The following is a 19751-nucleotide window of genomic DNA, read 5'->3' as shown; positions in this document are numbered from 1 at the left end:
TTCATCTAGGTCTTTGTTACCTGATCAACAGGTTGGATGGCAAATAATTATTACAGTGGGCTTTAAGAAGTTTTTAATGTAAGTGTTCAAACACCAAAGTTTCCGTGCGGTATAGTCTACATGAGACTCTCCTCTGGCTCATTTTTTTGACGATACCCTAAAATGAGCAGAGAAAATGGATGGACGGCGTGGATATACAAGGCATACTCGAGGTGGGCCCAAGGTCAGGGTCGCACCCACGTGACTGGATCCAGCCTCGCATCTAATCCGCGTCCGTGAATTTCCTATAAAATCCTATGTGGGGCCCACCATGATGTGCGTCCGCACCACTCCACCCATCATTTTCACCAGCCTGTGTTGGGATGCTAGCCAAAACCAGGCTGGGCAGCACAGGCAACAGCGGCGATGACGCGCCCAACGTTGAAACCTTCCTGGGTCCACCATGATGTTTATATGCCACCTGGCCCTTATGATAGTGATTCCCACCTGATCCAAATATCAATCCGATCGACAACTTCGTAAGACATCCCCATCCAACCATCCAGCATCTTTTTCAGTGGTGTGGCCCACTTGGGTTTTGGATTGGAGCTTTTTTAAATCGTGTCCTAATATAAGTGAGTGCAAATAATGGATGTATTAGGTGCCACGTGGACATCACCGTAGGCCCTACAGAGCTTTGTGTTGCCCAGGCTCCCTGCAACGGAAACGGATTGGCTACTCCCCCTTCCACCAGCCCGGTGGCTGATGGTCGGTGCACTGTGGGCCACACCATGATATATGTGCTTCATCCATTCCGTTCATTCACTTTTACAGATTATTTTAGGGCTGGGTACCAAAAATGAGAGGAATATAAATCTCAGTTGTACCACACCACAGCAAAACAATAGCGATTGGATATCCACCTTTAAAATTCTCCTAACGACAACTGTACTGTTTATTTGACATCCAATCTGTTGATTAGGTCATACATACTCAGATGAAGGGAAAAAACTAAGATCAGCTTGGTCCAAAACTTTTATGGCCCGAAGTTCATTTAACACTGGTCCACTTGAGATTGGGATATACTTCGTTCTTGATCTCGTGCCATAAAATTATCTCGAAAATACATTATGCTGGGCCCACATAGCACCGATAGCAGCCATTGGCTGGTGGGAGGGGAGTAACCAAACCGTTTCCGCCTGCAACGCCAGTCTTAGTAAAAACTATAATCAACCAATCTGAATCAAGGGTCTGGATCACCACGCCAGGACCCCCACATCATCAAACTGCTCACGTGCGGCGACGCATTACATCCCTACCCAACACCTGCCAAAACGCAAAACACGGACAGGAGACAGTAAAGAACACTCCCCACGCGGCCGCAGCCCTACCAAACCCCACGCTCTCAGATAACGACAAACTGCCCAAGCGCCGCGGATGACGTCAGGGGAGAGCGGTTATCCGTCAACAGCCAACGGAAACTCGCCATGTCAGACTCTCTAACCGTGTGCAGATTGGGGCCCGCAAGAAAAGACGTGGAAGCTTTGTGAGTCCGTCTACGAAGCCCACGCGACCGCAGCTTTATTTTTTTCCCCTGTGAGCTGCGTTTGAGTACATCGCGACTAATTAAACTAAAATACATCGTCATTATACCCTTTACATTGGGATGATTTCAATAATCCATACTGTTTATTTGATAGATATACACTTGGATGAAGGATTCTAACAAATCTTAGATTGAAATTTTTAGTCATTTGATTATATAACGGTTAGTATGACCGTTCATTTCCAATGCAAACATGTTAAATTATTAAAGACTTGAATAATTCATTTGAGTGATTTTACAAGTTTAAGTTTTATATAAACGGTTTGGATTATTTGAATGTGACCAAGATACAAAGAGTAAAGGCACGACGTACCATGCTTCGAAGGGCCGTGATGTGTTAGAAACCTCTATTTCCTATGCCTTTTCCGAAATCCCGACTTTTCTATTGCTGCTGTGGGGCCCACCTGGACAACGTCTATTAAAAGACCGTACCCCCGCCTTTCCCGTTTCAGATATCTATTATTGTCTATCTCGCATCTCCTTCGGTTTCTGAAAACCTGAGAGGCAGAGAGAAGGGGGGGAGAGAATCAGAGACTCGAAAATCTCTGTTTGGAAGAGGATCCTCTTTTGCAGGGGAGGGGGTTTCTTGGGAAGGAATTCTGGAAGAGCGGGGCTTTTTTGTAATTTTCCTGTTGGTTTTGGGAAGGAAGACAGGACGAGAAAACATGGTTGCTTTGGTGGCTCGCACCGGACGGGAACTTCAGCGGTACAGCAACGGACGTCGCCTTGTTGTTGGGTCCGTAACATATCTCTCTCTGTCAAAATCTTAGTTTCGCCACTATTTTTAAATGGTGGTGATCCGTTTTACTCGCATGTGGCACTCATGTGTGCCATCCAGACCATCTAAATTTTGGGACATGGTGTAGATGGGGCATATCTCGGAAATCACACCGTCGAAGCATTCCTAGCCTTCCAATTTGTGTTTTATCAAATGGATAGTCGAAAATGGAATAGTTAGTGATCCAATCACGGGTGAAATCAAATGGTTGTCACCATATTATCTGTGTGATTTTTGGGTTTTTCTCGATCTACGATTGGGTCAGCGATTCGGACGGTCTGGATTGTTCTACAACTATGCCATGAATGGGGTGGACCGTGGAACTGTCACAACGAATTTTGGCGCGAAATATGAGCCATCAAGACCGTTATATGGCCGGAATAAACATGGATGGGCCGGGTCTTTAAAAAATTTGCCATTTCGATGATCATGGTTGTCCAAATGATGATCTGGTAATGGACGGTGACGAAGAATATCGACATTGGTATCCTATTTATGACATTCTTTTTTGCCATCGCCAATCCAGAGTAAGGCCCACCATATGAACAGTCCGGATCACCCAGATGTTACGCTGTGGACGGTGCACACGATAATCACCTTTCTTGCTTAGTATGATTTTTGGGAATTTTGTGTATTGGCATGGCCCATTGTTATTAATTTTTGTTAATATTTTTCCAATTTTGTGTAATAACATTTCATTTCTTTTTTTTTTTTTCCTTTAACAGATGCATACCATATCGGCTGAAGCCTAACAATGACGACATTGATGAATCCATGGAGGTTCTGGTGATCAGTTCGCAGAAAGGGCAAGGGACCATGTTCCCAAAGGTACAGTCTGATCTGTTCATGCCCATTTTGGAATGTTAATCTGACTAATAAATGGATGCGGCTTCGATGCAAACAATGTGTGGCGAAAAATGGGATTTTTCAATTTTGAAAAAAATCCCATTTCCCATTTCAATTCTAGAATGGTAAATCAATGGTGTTGATTACTACGATGATGATCTAAAACATCGCTAGTGGGACACACAGCATGGGTGGCCCATTGAACAATTCAAATAAGAGTGCATTTGATGGTACACAATGTTCTATGACATTGTGATTCATCCTGCATTTTGTATGCTGGTCTTACATTTCTTAATTTATAGAATGCCCTGTTTGGATGCTCTATCAATGTCCTAAATCTCAATGAATATTATATTTGGGGCAGGAAAGGTGGAAAAATCATTTCCTATCCTACATAATGTGATTCCAGTTTTTCTTACAGCCCCAAACACTTGGTGGAAAAGATGGTAATTGTTCCACCAAGATATTTGTTGCGCTCACAATTTGTGGTACATCCAAACACATCCTAACAAGCATGGAAATAATCCTTTTTTTTTCTTTTCTTTTCTTTTTTTGTTTTCTTTTTTTTTTTTTTTAAAGTATTGTTTTTGAAAGGTGTGTCCAATGAATATTTGACCTTACCTCAAATTGCATTTTGCAGGGTGGTTGGGAGGTCGATGAGACTATGGAAGCAGCGGCTCATCGAGAGGCATTGGAAGAAGCTGGGGTAATAGGAGATGTCGAGGTTAGTTCATTGGTCTTTTCTGTGTTGGAAGCTAATTCAATTGAAATGTGAGATTGAGATGTATAGGCAACCGGCTAATGCAGTTTCTCCTATCCACACCATTGCAGGATAGCCTTGGCCAGTGGAGTTTTGTGAGCAAAAGATATGGCACGTACTATGAAGGGTACGTTTTCCCATTGCGTGTAACAGAGATACTAGACCAGTGGCCCGAGGATGACGTCCGCAAACGGAGATGGGTAAGTTCTTAGTATTCCTATATGTTATTTATGTATGTATGTTTGTGTCGGGTTACGACTTTCAAATGGGTCTTTGGTAATATGTGCCAGTGGCATCCATTGCTCTGTGACCCAAGCTGATCGGGCTGCCCAGTTTTGCAAATGGGTTGTCAATGATTGTATGGAGATGATCGTATTGTGGCCACATTACAAAGACTAACTTGTATTTGGTGGAATCCATGTACATGTCAGGCTAAGGGCCTGTTTGGGTGTACCCTAGAAATGAGAATGAGATTCAATGAGTATCGGCCCACATGCATTTTATGGAAGCAAATGAGAATTGAATTATAACCATGGTTTCAAAACCCAAAAAATGTCCATTAGATCAAGTCTCTGGTTGACATGAGTCAGCGTCGATAACTAGACAAGTCGTGTTGATTCAATGTCTAATTTTCAACCCCGAGTCTCGAGTTGACTCGACCAAGTTTTGAGTCGAGTCACTGAGTTTTGGAACTATGATTGTAATAGACCAGATCTGTCACCGTCACATTTGCATTCTATGCTCATGTCCACATACGTAGATATGCCCAAACTGGTGCACAACCATTCGTTTGCCCATGTTGGTAGAGGGGTTGATGATACCACCGAAATCATCAGCTGCAGAGGATGCACGGGGACTCATTTCTTTTGTATTTTGAATAAGATTGAAGTTATGAAGCTGAATATAATGATGTTTTCATGGCTTTCTGCAAACACTATCTAAAATGCTTCTCTGCATTCGATTGTACAGGTGACAGTGGCAGAAGCAAGAGAAAACTGCCAGCATTGGTGGATGAAAGAAGCATTGGATAAATTAGTGGACCACCTCTCGAATCCGACATCATATAGTCCTTGTAAAAACAGAGAAAGGCAGGATATCCCATGTTAGTTCGATCTCAAATAGACCACGTAATGCATTTGACCTGTGCATATGAGATAGAAGACCATTTTCAATCCACCCAAGTATAAGAGCCGATGAGGAGATCAGCACTCTTTGATTGTGCTCTGTGGGCCAGTTCAGTATACACAAGTGGTGAAACTAAGGAAGAAATGTGCGCACTCCCAATTACACTCTTTGTCATCCATCAGTGTATTGCCGAAGGCGGTTCACTTTACCTTTTGGGAACGTTGTGTTCGAATCAATTAGGTAACAGTTAAAACAACAGAGCATGTAGGGAAAAGGAGAGAAAAGCACAAATGGATGTACATTTCAATTCAATTCATTCAATTCAATTCTTTGGTAAATTACCAATATTTTCTGTGTTTGTGTTTGAGAGAGGAAATATGTACTCAGGCATCTTTGCACATTATATATACTGGCTTTCAGTGCGGACGGGCGGTGGTCAAGGGTTTGGTAATCCCAGCCCTTAGTTCTGTTGGGTCCCACCGTTGGTGGGTCATGTATCAAAAAATCTCTCTGACAGGACTGTCTTAACCTTTCGATTTGTGGCTTACACAGAGATCGCTGCAAAGAGAAGAAACAATAGTCCACATTCAACTGAAAATGTATCTTTGAATTGGTTGTTGAGTGCAATCTATATGCCCCCCTCTCAAGAGGTGGTTGTCTCGAGAAACTATTGGCGCGTCTGCAGCTTGTTAGTATCATCTAATCTCTATATAACTTGTGGGCCAATGTCCACTCACGTTCGGGCAAATCTGTCTGATAAACGCCCCTCATTGCCATATGTGAGTATCACATTTTCGATGGTGTCGACTATAATTCAAGTTACATCGTCACATCATCAACATTGCCTTTTTGTAGTGCTATTTGGGATTGGCTTCAGGAATCCTGTTTTGCCAATTAATTCGATCTTAAGCTCCATAAATTTTGGTTAGTGAACAAGTCTCCATATACCTTTCGAGCCACCTCAACCCATTGCTTTCTTTGGTTCTCTTTTGAGGTCTTCTTTAAACCATTTCTTCCTTAGGACCCGTTTGGACGCAACTTCCAAAGGAGTATTTGAGGCTGAAATGCCTCTTAATCCAAACAGCAATTTATGTCGTGTGTTTGGATGGACTGAAAAAACAGGTTTGAACGCCTCTTAATCCAAACTGCAATTTATGTTGTGTATGGATGGACAGAAAAAGCAGGTTTGAACCCTTAGGAACTCCCTTTCATAACAGCGCTAACTATCACAAGAGCTGCAAAACCTTATGGGCAACCTACCACTGGTCTTAGTGGCTCACATTGCGCCATCTTGATCTGCTCTCCATCATTTTCTGTTACTGAGACTACTCTTTGGTTGCTTTGGATGCCCATATTGCCTTGATTGAGGCATGCATCTATCGTGCAATACTCTTTAGACACATCTCTGCTTCATCACCCAGCTTAAGTTCAATTAAAACATCATCGTTAATCTCCCATCACCTTGAATCCAATGAGATAAGATAATACACTGCATTCTAAATGTTCCATCTTGGTTCTTCTTATTTTTAAGCCTCATGCTCTAGTGATTTCCTGTAAACTTTAATTTAGCATTCGCCACCTCTCGTGTCATTGACAAATACCATATCATACAGAAAATAATATTCCAAGGGACATCATTCTATACAGAAGCTATTAATTCATCTATAACAATTGCAAAAATGTTTTTTTTTTTTCTTAGATAATGGATTTATAAGAGGCAAAAGCCAGCCAAGGAGGAACTCTAAGGTGAAATACAACAACATGAGTGCTAATAAACAAAGGAAGAAAATAACACTCATCAAGGATATTTATACAGGAAGCCCAACCCAGAACATCAAACTTAATCCTTCTAAAAACTTTCACTACTGATCCACGCCTATTACAGAAACACTGATTATTTCTCCCCCATAAAGCCTAGGTTCCTTTCAGGAGGGCTAACCTCCAAAGCGTATACCCCTTTTTCCTGACCCCGCTCTCATGCCATGCTAATGGAAGGCCTTTAATAACCCTGACATCACCCATAAAGTTTCGAAACCTTCAAAGAAAATTCGCCCACACCCTTTAGCAAAAAGGCAATGGATAAATAGATTGTCAATCAACTCTGCATCTTGCGTACACATTACACAAATGTTGAGAATCACCATCTTCCTCTTTTAAAGGTAGAAAGCACATTTTTCTACCCATGAACCAAGCGAAGGCCACCACCTTAGAGAGGCGCTGTGATGCCAAAGAGGTGAGACCACAACTATCCACAAAGCGAGACCGTTAAATTAGCTAATAGAAAGACCAAATAGAAAAATTGGCCCCATGTTTCCTTTTTCTAAACCAATACATCTCTCTCATCCGAAAAGGGGTGATGATGATAAAGCCACACCAAAAGACGAATGTTTTCATCCTTTTCCCCATCCATCAAATTCCTTAGGCAATGGGGAGACCAAACCACTTCATCACTAGAACACAAGAAGCATCGAACAATGGGGAGATTTACTTCTAAACATAGCTAGCCTTGGAAATTTAGCATGGAGTGCCCCATCTCTAATCCATGTGTCCTCCCAAAATGGGATCCTCCTACCATACCGTAAACAGAAGTTGATACCCTCCTTAAACTTAGTTGTCAATTCTAGCAACCCTCTAATCTCCTTTGACAACACTAAAGCCACGTATAGAGCTGAGTCTTTTGTCTACCATCCCCTCTCCTCCACCCCATATTTCAAAGCAATCACTTGTCTCCATAATCTATCATCCTCAGTGTCAAACCTATGCAACTACTTGCCTAATAATGCGAGATTGATGTGCTCCAACTTTCTTGTGCTTGTCCCCCTTTCTCATAATATTTACACATATCTTTTCAACTTAGGAAATAAAACTTTTGTTTTACCTGCTGGCTATTTGTCATAGAAAGTCTCATCTGGATCTCTCCAACTTTTTCAAGATAGACTTTGAACACTTAAAGAGAAACACGAAATAGAATGGCAAGTTCAAAAAAATAGCTTTAATAAGCGTTAACCTTGGCTCCCAATGAGAGCCGACAACTCTTCCATTTCGATAAGTCCCTTTTATCCTTTCAATAACTTTGTCCGACGGGTGTTTTGCATGTTTACCAACATATAAAGGAAGGCTTAAATATGTAAAAAGAAAAATATCCTCCACGACACCTAAATATTTCAACAAATCCTTCCAACTACTCCTTGGACATACAAACCCCCAACATCTCACCTTTTAAGATACCGACCTTTAATTCCTAAATCACTACAAAGTATCTTACTACTTTCTTCAAACTACCCACCTTCTCTTCACCAACACCGCAAAAGAGAATGGCATTATCAGCAAATTGGAGATGGAAAATTTGAAACTTTGTATTATCCATCCTAAATTAGCTTATAAGACCTGAAGAACGACATTTGTCAAACATCTTGCTCAGTTCTTTAGCTACCACTACAACCAAATAGGGTAAAAAATTATCTCCTGCTGAAGACCTCTCGATGCCTTAAAGAGACCTTTTGTAGACCCATTAACTAATACAGAACATTTGGCAACCGAACACATTCTAGTATACACTTCCTCTATCTCTACCCATAGCTCAATCACCCAAACATATAATCTAAAAAATCAAAGTTAATGATATCGAATGCTTTCTCCATAGCGAGTTCACAAACAACTCTATTTTTTCATTCCCTATACCACAAATCAATACACCCAAGATTTAACTTCCAGCAATAATGTGCCTTGGACATTAGAGATAACCTTCGCTTGTGCCACTTGAAACTTGGTGGCCAAATTTTTATTTAGAATTTTATAAGATGTCCTAATTAAGCTAATAGGCTTAAAGTTTATTAAGCAATTGACACCTTTTTTCGAGATAGTTACAATGAAGTACATAGCTCTAACGCTAAGTGACCACTATCGAAACCTCCACAATAACTTGAGTCATTCACCAAAAAACCTGAAAGAACACTGAGGGTTAACAATCCGACCTCGATGCCCTTTATCTACCTAACGCTTCTACTGCAACTTTGACTTTCTCCTCCAATGTTGGCTTCTCTAAGGACCCGGCCTCCTCATGGGATAGATGATTAATGATAAATTTATGAGCCACAGTCACACCCAACTCTTACCCATGAACATATCTTTATAGAATTGGACGACAGTGTCATATGTACTTGAAATATTTCTTCTTCCATTTTTGTCCATCTAAATACTCTCAAATCATGTTGGCCCTAGCCTGAGCACTTGCAATTCCATGGAAGAATTTTGCATTTTTGTCACATTCTTTAAGCCACGTAGCTCTAGAGTGTTGCCTTCAATTGATTTCCTCCTCTTTCAGTCAATTCATGTTAGTCTAATGACAGCTTATTCCTAGTAGTCATATCCTCCCCAATAGGCCTCCCCTCTCCTCCTTAGGGTCAAAAGCTTGAATATACCAATGTGGATAACCACACATAGGAAGATGCATCCTGTCCTCACCTATCACCCGACTAGTGTGTGGTGTCTCTTACTTGGTTGCGAGGTCGATTTATGGCGTGAGGTGGAATGTTTAACTTTAAGTCACCACTAGCATTTAATCTCATAATTTATGATTAACTACAAACCATAAAATCAAATTAGTTGAGGAGTTGAAGGCCCCTCAACTTGTATAACTGATAAATTTGGTTTATAACTAGAGATTTTAAATAAGGACCTTGGTGACAGAGAAGGAAGTGGTTAGAAACCATTCCACATGGTGGGATTTCAGATTTTTTGGAGATTTTAAGGTTCCAACTATCTTAATATTACCCAAACGGTTGCAGATGAGATCTAAATCTGAATGGGAACTAAATTCTTAACTTCGACTACCACTTAGGAGACCACGGGAGCTCAACTTTAGTAGTGATCGAGGAGACAGTGGTTATTAAAAAAAAAAAAGCACTAATAAAGCTCAACAACAGCTATGATTGTAGAGACAGCTTACTCACATCAACCATAATCGAGGAGCGAGGAGAAGGTACTTGGAATAAAAGATGCAAGATCATGTGATCTTAGGTTTCTGATGTGTTACAATCTGAGGACTCACATGACACAACGCATATGCCTATGAGACCACCTGTAGATAAGTAAAGGGTGTATAAGAAGGATATTGTTGCAGCATGTACACAAGTAAATAATGATATTAAGACCACTTGTGCACATGGGAGGTTTGAGAGGAGAAATGAGAGCTACAACACTCCTCTTTAGAGAAAATGATCATGGATCCTAAATCTTCACCCTACTTCGAACAAATTAAACCATTGTGATGGCTCGAATGGATAAGTTTGACTAGGTTTGATGGTTGAGATAGAATGAATAGTATAGGTTGGATGAACACTCCCTCGCTTCTTCTTCTTCTTCTTCTCTCTCTCTCTCTCTCTCTCTCTCTCTCTCTCTCTCTCTATGGAGAGAATGATGACCCTCTTGAAATGTAGTGTTATGGGGGTATTTATAGGTGGGTTAATGGTATTATTACAAATAATAGGAAGTAAGGGGGTAAAAACGTCACGTGGTATAGTTTGATTGGTTGCTGGACACATAGCACCCATTGATTGACCAGAGGATGGTAAAACTTGTAATTTCACCACCAATGCTCAAAGTTGCTTGAATCTCAATGCATCTCGTTTAAAGATTCGCGCACAATATTTTAGAATATTGGTGACTTTTGCTAAGGTAGCGGAAATTGAATTTTTGTTACTTTAACTACTCTTAATTTTGCATGTGCGTTTAGTTCTGTTGTGACATGAGTGCCTCTTGGTGGCCTCTAATTAGCCAAAAGGTACCAACCTGATGATCAATGGTTATTCTAGCCAATTTTTAATGTTCGGATAGTCTTGTATAAGCTTTGGATCACTTTGAATTGAGTTATGTGGTTGTATTGAGGACTTTTAAGGCTAAATGGATGCCAAAATAAGGTTTTTAAGCTACTATTTTTCTAAGGGTTGTAGGTTTGGGTTGTCTTCAATTTATGGCTTGATTACACCCGCTCGATTCATCAGATTAGGGTGTCTATATATGCCCCTCTTTGATAGAAGTTGCGGGCAATCGAATGCTAATATGATAGACACTCCATCTTGAACAGGCTTAGAGGTGGTTATATCAATTATTACTCAAATACCATCATCAGTAGATCATATGGCAAAGGCATAATCCATGCATACCTAAAGGTGATGAGATTGCAATACGCACCCCTACACTTTACGGCCTTACGAGGATTTGATTATTGGACCTGGATCAGTGGCATCCCTTATTGGAAGATCACCCTAAGATTTCCTATGTGAATGTTTGTCTAAGTGGGTGGTTATCCTACACTTTGTGGCCTTATTAGGATCCCGCTTCACCATTTCATCTGTTAGTCGCCATAAGTACCCATGAGTAGGTATATTAGGTGATCTTCATTCGTGCAATCTTCTTATTTTTTACACTTGGATGGAAATTAATCCTTTTACTAGTGACATGCAGTTATCCTGGCTAAATTCATTTCTCCGTATCATTTTATTAACTTGCTTGTGATACAACCAAACTAACACTGAGAGTTCAAGCTGATTGTATTTATATTGCATATAAATTTGATAATAATAAAAAAAACTCAAAAAACTAAAGTTCAAATTTGTTGTTATACTAACGTCCACCGAAAATTATGAGAGACTCCTTAGTGCCTGCAACACCATATGCTTTCCTTCTTTATTAAAATTTTTTTTTGAAGAATTATTATTATTATTTTAAAGCTCCACTTGGGGATAGTGCTCCTTAACTTTTGTAAACCACTGTTTTATTACAAAAGGGTAGATTCCTTGAGGATGCTTTTGGCAAATGAGATTTTTTCATTTTTTGTGAAACTTTGAGACAAGTTACCTTTATCCTTTGAATTTTCTTATACTTCCTAATTTATTAAAATTTTCTAACTTTTTTTTTTAAAAAAAATTGCCAGATGTTTTTCTAATTTTATTGAATTCCTAATTTCTTCTTTATTTTTTTCTTTCTGGATATTTCTTTCTTATCCTAGTATTCCCAAATTTTCTGTTATTTTTCTAAATATTTTCTAAGTTTTTCTAACTTTGAAATTTTTTTCTTTTCTTATTTTTCTTATGTTTTTAAATTTTTTATGAGCTTTCAAAGCTTTCATCTTTAAAATAAAAAATAAAAAATCCAAGTTTTCTTTGTTTTTTGAATTTTTCTATGTTTTTTTTTTTTTTTTTTTTTCTAAAGTAGAGATGATTTTATAAGGGTTTTTTTTTTTTTCTATTTTTAAAATTTTTCTAATGTTTTTCTTTTTCTATTGAAGTTTTTTTTTTTTTCCTTATCATTCCTATTCTTCTTTGGCTCTTCTTATTTCTTTTTTTCTTGTTTCTCTATTTCATATTCTTTAGTTTTCTCTTTTTTTTGTTGCCTTGTGGTACATACGGACCCATCAAACTTGCCAAGCACTAGTCCAATCACGTCACTTCCATTTTTTCCCCATCTCCCCTCTGATTTTCTTCACCCTTTGCTCATTGAATCTAGATTCTTTGCTTGCAACAAGTAGGAAAATCATGCTTGTTGCAATCTAAATGGACCACATCATCACATACTACATTTAATGTAGCAGTGCTGACAACGTCAATGATGACATGGACCAATCAAGATATAGGAAAGTAGAATTTTCTTGCTTGTGACAAGTAAATGATCCAAATTCTTTCTCATTATCTTACCTCCGTCCCCTCATTCTTATGGTATGCTTTTTCCCTCTTTCCTCATTTTTACATATTTAATTTTCAAGTTGCATTCAATGGGTTGGTGGGTTATTTTTTTGTGACTGTGGGTCCCACTTGCAATGATGGCCCGCCTCTTTGGTTGATTTAACCCGTTTAAGTTGTTCCTTGTCCATCCCATCACATGAAGGGCCTACTTTCTCCTTTTGAACTATTAAGGCCTCTTGATATACATTGATACACCATCCTCTAATGGCTCGAGCTTTTACAGTTAATGGTTATTTAATATGGTATCAAAGTAGAATGTCTTGTGCTTGAATCCTAAGAGCACCAAATATGCCTCCTTAATATATTCTCCCATGGGAGGCCGTTTGCGGTGTGAGTTTTGATGGGTCATAAGGAAAAGATAATACCCACCAAGCCTTTACCTTGTCCATTGTCTAGGTTTAAATGTGAAAATGTTGCCTATATGACCATTGGTCCAAGGATTAATGCCTAAAATGACTACGAACAACTAGACTAGTTGTACGAAAATTTTAATAATTAAAAAAGTGCAATATAGAGATATATTTTCTTGAGAGGGTGACCATTGTTGAAGCTATATAACATTTAGTCTCTTAGGGCTAGTTTGGGTACAATCAAATAACTTACTTTTTAACTTATTTTAAGTCATTAAGTTACTTCTTCTTTTTTTTTTTTCAGTTAAGTTGGTTTGTTAAGCATCATTATAAAAGTAAATGCTAAAAGATACTGATTTTAATAAGTTTTTTTCATAGCATTTTTATTTAGTACTTTTCTCTCTCAAAGTCATGGTCCATGTTAAAGGAGGCTCTCTCTCATGGTCCTTATCAAAGGAGGCTCCACATGATGGACGGTCCCCATTGAAGGTGAGGCCCACATGATGGATAGTCCACATAAAAGGAGGGCATCACATGATGGATGACCCTATATTAATATGGGCCCACATAATAGATGGTCGACATTAAAGGTCAGCACCTAATGATAAATAACTCACATTCAAAGTGGGTGGGTATAATGGACAACTCATTTCAAAGGTGGGGCCTACATGTGTAACGCCCTGAAAATCGGGTGTCGAGTAAAAGTCCAACTCCCGAGTTCCAACGCATCACTTATGCAATATATTTGATGATGATTAAATGTTGTCTGTGTTAGTGCGTTAATCATGAGTGGGATTATACCAAAACAGTAATTCATACTCCAGATTAATTCATATAACGCAAGCGGAAGACTGGAAAATGTATATAGACGTGTATGAACCAAAAAGATCACGATTGGTCTCTAGAGTATGAATACATCACTGAGTCATCATATATATGTAATAGTTCAAAATAGTTCAACTACAAAATAAACCCTGTAGCCCCATCGATCCGAGTGGCCTAAGCAAAACTACCGGAGAATTGCATATATGAGAACTCATCCTGATCATCATAGTAACTGGGCTTCGCCTCCTGAGTTACATCGTCATCTGCAACTAAGACAGAGTCTGGTCGGTGTTCAGAACACCGTCCCAGAACGTGGGAGTGAGTGATCAACTCAGTGGAACAATAAAGCAAAGGTTAACATGTTCTCAATTCAGTCAAGCAGTAATGATAAAGCGATACAATCAAACATCCCTAAGTACTCTGATTAATGCAAGGATGGAATGTAAGCATGATGCATGCCCTCGCCTATACTCCCTCGTGCGACACCATCTTACGGTCGTGGCATGCTTTCTTCCCTCTGTGCTCTTCAACCCGGGGCACATGCAATGCGATGACATGAGTGTGATTACCAAGTTATTATTAGTTCTTTTCATACAGTAGAATTGGGAAGCTAAGGTAGCTCCCTTATATCAATTCTCAAACAATGATCCATTCTAGCGTTAATCCTAGTAAATCTCATACGATGTTACGGTTCTAAGTCGCTGCAAAGGGCTCGTCACCTTATCAGTGCAGGCCTAGTGTACTCTTGTTGCTACGTAAGGGGTCGTCGCCTCTACGCAGTCTTAGTATACGCTCAAGGTCACTACAAATGGCTCGTCACCTTATCAGTGTAGACCGACAGCTCGAATATAGTGTCCCATACCACCGTATTCGGCTCACGAGTCTAGGTTGCTCACTAGTCACTACGGGGATGCTCATCACCCCAGCGTAGGCCGACAACACGACCACGGTGTCCCATGCCACCATGCCCAGCTCATGAGTCTTAGCGGATCGAGGTACCAAGGTTTAAAAGGATTTTCACTGGTGAGTTTAGTACCTTAGATTCAAGCAGTAGCGTCCATACATGGTGAACATACATCGAGTCAATCGGGTTACTTGACGAGCTCAATTAGTACGAGCACACGTTGAGTTAATAGACATGAAGTGTGTAAGCACTCCGTGTGGCCTAACCACTGCCGACATCCCAAGTACGGCTCGGATTCATCAATCACGTCCTATGTGGCGAAACAACCTTAGCTACCTATTCAAAGCCTGTTACCGATTGCCTGGACTATTCCGTAGTCCCAAACACATTCAATTATAACAGATAATCATACAAGCAAATCAGAACAGTAATGAATCAACAATTCCATTCATACAAGCATGTGAGCATTTGATGGATTTCAACTTAAACATGAATTCATACATAAGCAGTGTCCAAGTAAAACAGTCAAAGAATGTAAGTTACATGGAGGAAATTATACACATCGTTAAGGTAATTGAGAATCTCTTCTCAACGCCCATATAAAGTACAATATATTACACGCTTGTTCATTCAGACATTTCTACAAACACTTAAACTACATATTCCAACATACATGATGTATGTTGGTGATAGCACGCTTTAGGGCAAATCCTTTCACCAAGGAGTTGTTACACATACAACTAGTATAAACATACAACAATTAATCATGGCAAACACATGTTCAAATTTCATACGTATACGATACCTTCTACATATACATGGAATACACTAAACTCAATATAGTTCATATATATCAGAAACGTGATACAAACATCGCATTTGGCATGTGAAATTGCAACCACATCAGTAATAAACCATTAACCGACATTGAAAACCTTGAAAACCATAACCTATACGTTTATAGTCCGCACCTTTCGCCGGTAGACTTGTAACGAACTCAGTTTTAAAGCTAAGTCTTTGTCTACGGCAGATTGGCAACCTATAGCATAAACTAGGTTAGATATTTCATAATTTATACTATACGAAACCCTAAAATATATTAGAGTTAGGTTTTCTTACCCAATAGTGGAATGGAATTCGACGGAATAGTGATCCGGTAGCGATGAATAAGCACGAGAAGACGCAGGGTAGAATACCAGGAATTTTCTCCAAGTTCTCTCTCACTTTCTCTCTTTACTCTCTTCTCTCTCCAAGGATTTTTCTCAAATGCGTATGGAGTGAATGAGAGAGGGTTTAAGGTCCTTATATAGGCTCAGGTTTGATGGGAATAGGCCCAGGGCCAAGTTATACTTAGGTTATATCCAAATATGGAACGTTCCGATCCAACGGAGCACTTCTAGTGGCCCCTTTTCCATGTGCGGTTGGACTTAAGCTCCCTGACCATGGATCTAGGTCAGGCTGAGTTTTCATCCCGATCGATTTACAGATCAGCCGTGGCGGACCAGTTTCAATTCAACGGTCACGGTCACTCGATTAGGGCCACAAGTACATCGACATGTGTGAGACATTTCTCCTGGTCCAATGGTGTATTTGGGTCAGATTCTGACGATCTGAATCCTTATATTTGGCCCGCAAGCGACACGACTCAGATTACTTAAATTCAGATTTTATTTCTAAATATTTTCACATTTCTCACACTCTTCGCTCCGGGCTCAAGTTGTGTAGTTTTAGACACAATTAAGACTTGATTTTTGAAGGGGTTGTCAAGTCTAGTAATGCAGTCATATCTATATAGTTTCGAGGTAATCGGACTTTCGACGTACGGTCAAGGTCCGATATGGAGTTTCGGTGTGCTCCCGAGAGCAACCGGGTTTAAGAATGGATTCTAGATTTCAGGGTAATATAGCGTCAATGATTCTGCACGTTTTAGGTCTTACAGATCATATTTAAAGTGATTAGTACTAATTTCATAAGCACTCTAGTTTAACACTTGCTAATATTAACCTAATTTCTAAAGGATTTGGTCCTGGGTAATTTTTGCCTGAGGTGGTACTCGGGTCCTTGTACGAATTTTTCCGAGATGTTACAATCTACTCCCCTTAAAGAAAAATTTCATCCTCGAAATTAGTACCTTTTCGTACTCCTCGAGAATCTGAGGGTAGTTCTTTCGAACCTCGGCTTCTATCTCCCAAGTAGCCTCTTCTTCTGTGTGATGCGTCCACATCACTTTCACAAGTGGAATGACCTTACTACGCAATACTTGCTCCTTCCTGTCTAGGATACGCGTCGGTCGCAGTACATATGTGGTGTCCTCGCTCAACTATACCTGCTCTTATCTGATAATGTGGGAAAGATCGAAAACGTACTTCTTCAGCATAGATACATGAAATACGTTATGCACGCCCGCAAGTGGTGTGGGCAAAGCAAGACGGTACGCTACCGCCCCCACTCGATCGAGTATCAAGAATGGGCCAATGAATCGAGGCGTAAGCTTCCCCTTCTTGCCAAACCGAAGGACTCCCTTCATATGGGAAACTCTGAGGAATACATGGTCTCCAACCTCGAACTCTAGCGGTCGCCGCCTCGTATCGGCATAACTCTTCTGCCTGCTCTGCGCTGTCAGAAGTCGGCGCCTGATGATGTCGACTTTCTCTGAAGTCGCATGAACTAACTCCGGTCCAATCAAGCTCTTCTCGCCAACCTCTGCCCAGCAATGCGGTGCCCTGCACGGGCGCCCATACAGTGCCTCGTAAGAAGCCATGCCAATACTCGCCTGGAAGCTGTTATTATAGGCGAACTCTGTATATGGAAGACAATCATCCCAACTATCCTTGAAATCCAGCACACAGGCCCGCAACATATCTTCCAGAATCTGATTCACCCGTTCCATCTGCCCGTCCGTCTGTGGATGAAACGCGATACTGAACTTCAACTTTACACCCATCGCTTCCTAGATGCATCCAGAAAATGGATGTAAATCGTGTGTCTCGGTCCAACACGATCTCCAAAGGAACTCCATGCAGACGTACAATCTCTTTGATGTACAACCTGGCCAACTCGTCTGCAGAGTTTGAGACTCTGATAGGAAGGAAATGAGCTGATTTTATCAACCAGTCGACGATCACCCAAATAGAATCATAATCCTTCCTTATCTTCGGTAGCCTAGAGATAAAGTCCATAGAGATGAAATCCAACTTCCATTCAGCTATGGGCATGGGCTGAAACAAATCAGGAGGTCAGCGATGCTTTGCCTTGACCTGCTGGCACGTGAGACAACGGGACACGTAATCTGCTATGTGAGCCTTCATATCGTCCCACCAATAAGACCTCTTCATGTCACGATACATCTTCGTACTGCCTAGATGCATAACCATCCGAGAATCGTGAGCGGCCTCAAGAACTTCTTTCCTCAAATCAGGGAGGTTCGAGACGCATAGGCGGCCACGGTAACGTAAGCCTCCATCCGTTCCAACTCTCCTTTCGGTGTCTTCATCGTTGTTAGCCTGTTCTCTCATCTTCACCAAGAGCTCATCGTCTGTCTGAGCCGCGATGATCCTGTCATCAATGAGAGGTTGTACTCGAATATGTGCGATCCTCTCATATGACTCCTCCAAAATTATTGAAGCCCAGGAAGGTGATGAATTGTTGAAAAAGATGAAAGAAAAAGCGGAGAATGATGCAGAATCCGAGTGGAGAGTCGGTTCTGAAGGAAGATTGCGGTACTAAGGCCGACTTTGTGTCCCAAATCTCCATGGACTATGGGAAAAAGTCCTAAATGCCGCCCACAATACCAAATTGGCAAGGCACCCGAGTAGTACCAAAATGTACCGGGACCTAAGGCGAAACTATTGGTAAGACAACATAAAAAATGAAATAGCAGAGTATATGTCTCGATGTCTCACTTGTCAACAGGTCAAGGCCGAGCACCGCCAAGCACTAGGCCTTCTACAGCCCATGCCCTTAGCCGAATGGAAATGAGACTTTATATCTATGGATTTTATTTCTAGATTGCTCAAGACTAGGAAGGGGCATGACTCAATATGGGTGATTGTGAATCGGTTAACAAAATCAGCCCACTTCCTTCCAATAAAGACTTCTGGCTCCGCTGATGATTTAGACAAGTTATATATCAAGGAGATAATACGACTTCATGACATCCCGTTAGAAATTGTGTCGGACCGAGACACTCGATTCACGTCGATTTTCTGTATGCGCATTCAAGAGCTATGGGAGTGAAGTTGAAATTTAGCACCGCCTTCCACCTGCAGACCGATGGGCAAACTGAACGGGTGAACCAAATATTAGAGGACATGTTATGAGCTTGTGTACTGGATTTTCAGGAGAATTGGGATGACTATCTCCCTTACGCCGAATTCGCCATAATAATAGCTTCCAGGTTAGCATCGGCATGACACCTTATGAAGCTTTGTATGTTAAAGTCGTGCCAAGCTCCACATTACTGGGAAGAAATTGAGGAGAAAATCTTGCTTGGGCCAGACTTGATGCGAATAACGACAGAAAAGATTGAGATTATTCGACGCCATCTCCTAACGGCATAAAGCAGACAGAAAAGCAACGCCGATACGAGGCGAAGGGACTTAAAATTTGAAGCTATGGACCATGTATTTCTCAAGATTTCACCAATGAAGGGTGTTGTGCGTCTCAGCAAAAAGGGGAAGCTCACGCCACGATCATTGGGCCCTTCCAGATCCTGGACTGTGTGGGTCCAGTTGCTTATCACTTGACCCTACCCACGCCACTCGCCGGAGTGCACAACGTCTTTCATGTCTCAATGTTAAAGAAGTACGTCCCCGACCCTTCGCACATCATCAAGTG

General features: G+C 40.7%; 1 protein-coding gene across 1 annotated transcript; it reads left to right on the top strand.

Annotated features, from left to right (window-relative positions):
- Nucleotides 1–2054: 2054 nt before the first annotated feature.
- On the top strand, nt 2055–5448 carry LOC131251551 (nudix hydrolase 17, mitochondrial-like). The gene is made up of 5 exons (XM_058252312.1): nt 2055–2321; nt 3089–3191; nt 3850–3933; nt 4041–4169; nt 4939–5448. The coding sequence occupies exons 1-5, from the start codon at nt 2251–2253 to the stop codon at nt 5074–5076; spliced, it is 525 nt and encodes a 174-aa protein (XP_058108295.1). The 5' UTR covers nt 2055–2250; the 3' UTR covers nt 5077–5448.
- Nucleotides 5449–19751: the final 14303 nt, after the last annotated feature.

The sequence above is a fragment of the Magnolia sinica genome, chromosome 7 (assembly GCF_029962835.1).
Source record: "Magnolia sinica isolate HGM2019 chromosome 7, MsV1, whole genome shotgun sequence".
In the NCBI taxonomy this organism is placed as follows: domain Eukaryota; kingdom Viridiplantae; phylum Streptophyta; class Magnoliopsida; order Magnoliales; family Magnoliaceae; genus Magnolia; species Magnolia sinica.
This window is presented reverse-complemented; position numbering and strand designations above follow the sequence as displayed.

Bases quoted from the DNA above. Each gene is read 5' to 3' on its own strand.
- LOC131251551 (XM_058252312.1), top strand. From the start codon at position 2,251: ATGGTTGCTTTGGTGGCTCGCACCGGACGGGAACTTCAGCGGTACAGC. The intron at 2,322-3,088 runs GTCCGTAACATA...TTCCTTTAACAG, and splicing joins GGACGTCGCCTTGTTGTTGG to ATGCATACCATATCGGCTGA. The intron at 3,934-4,040 runs GTTAGTTCATTG...ACACCATTGCAG, and splicing joins GGGTAATAGGAGATGTCGAG to GATAGCCTTGGCCAGTGGAG.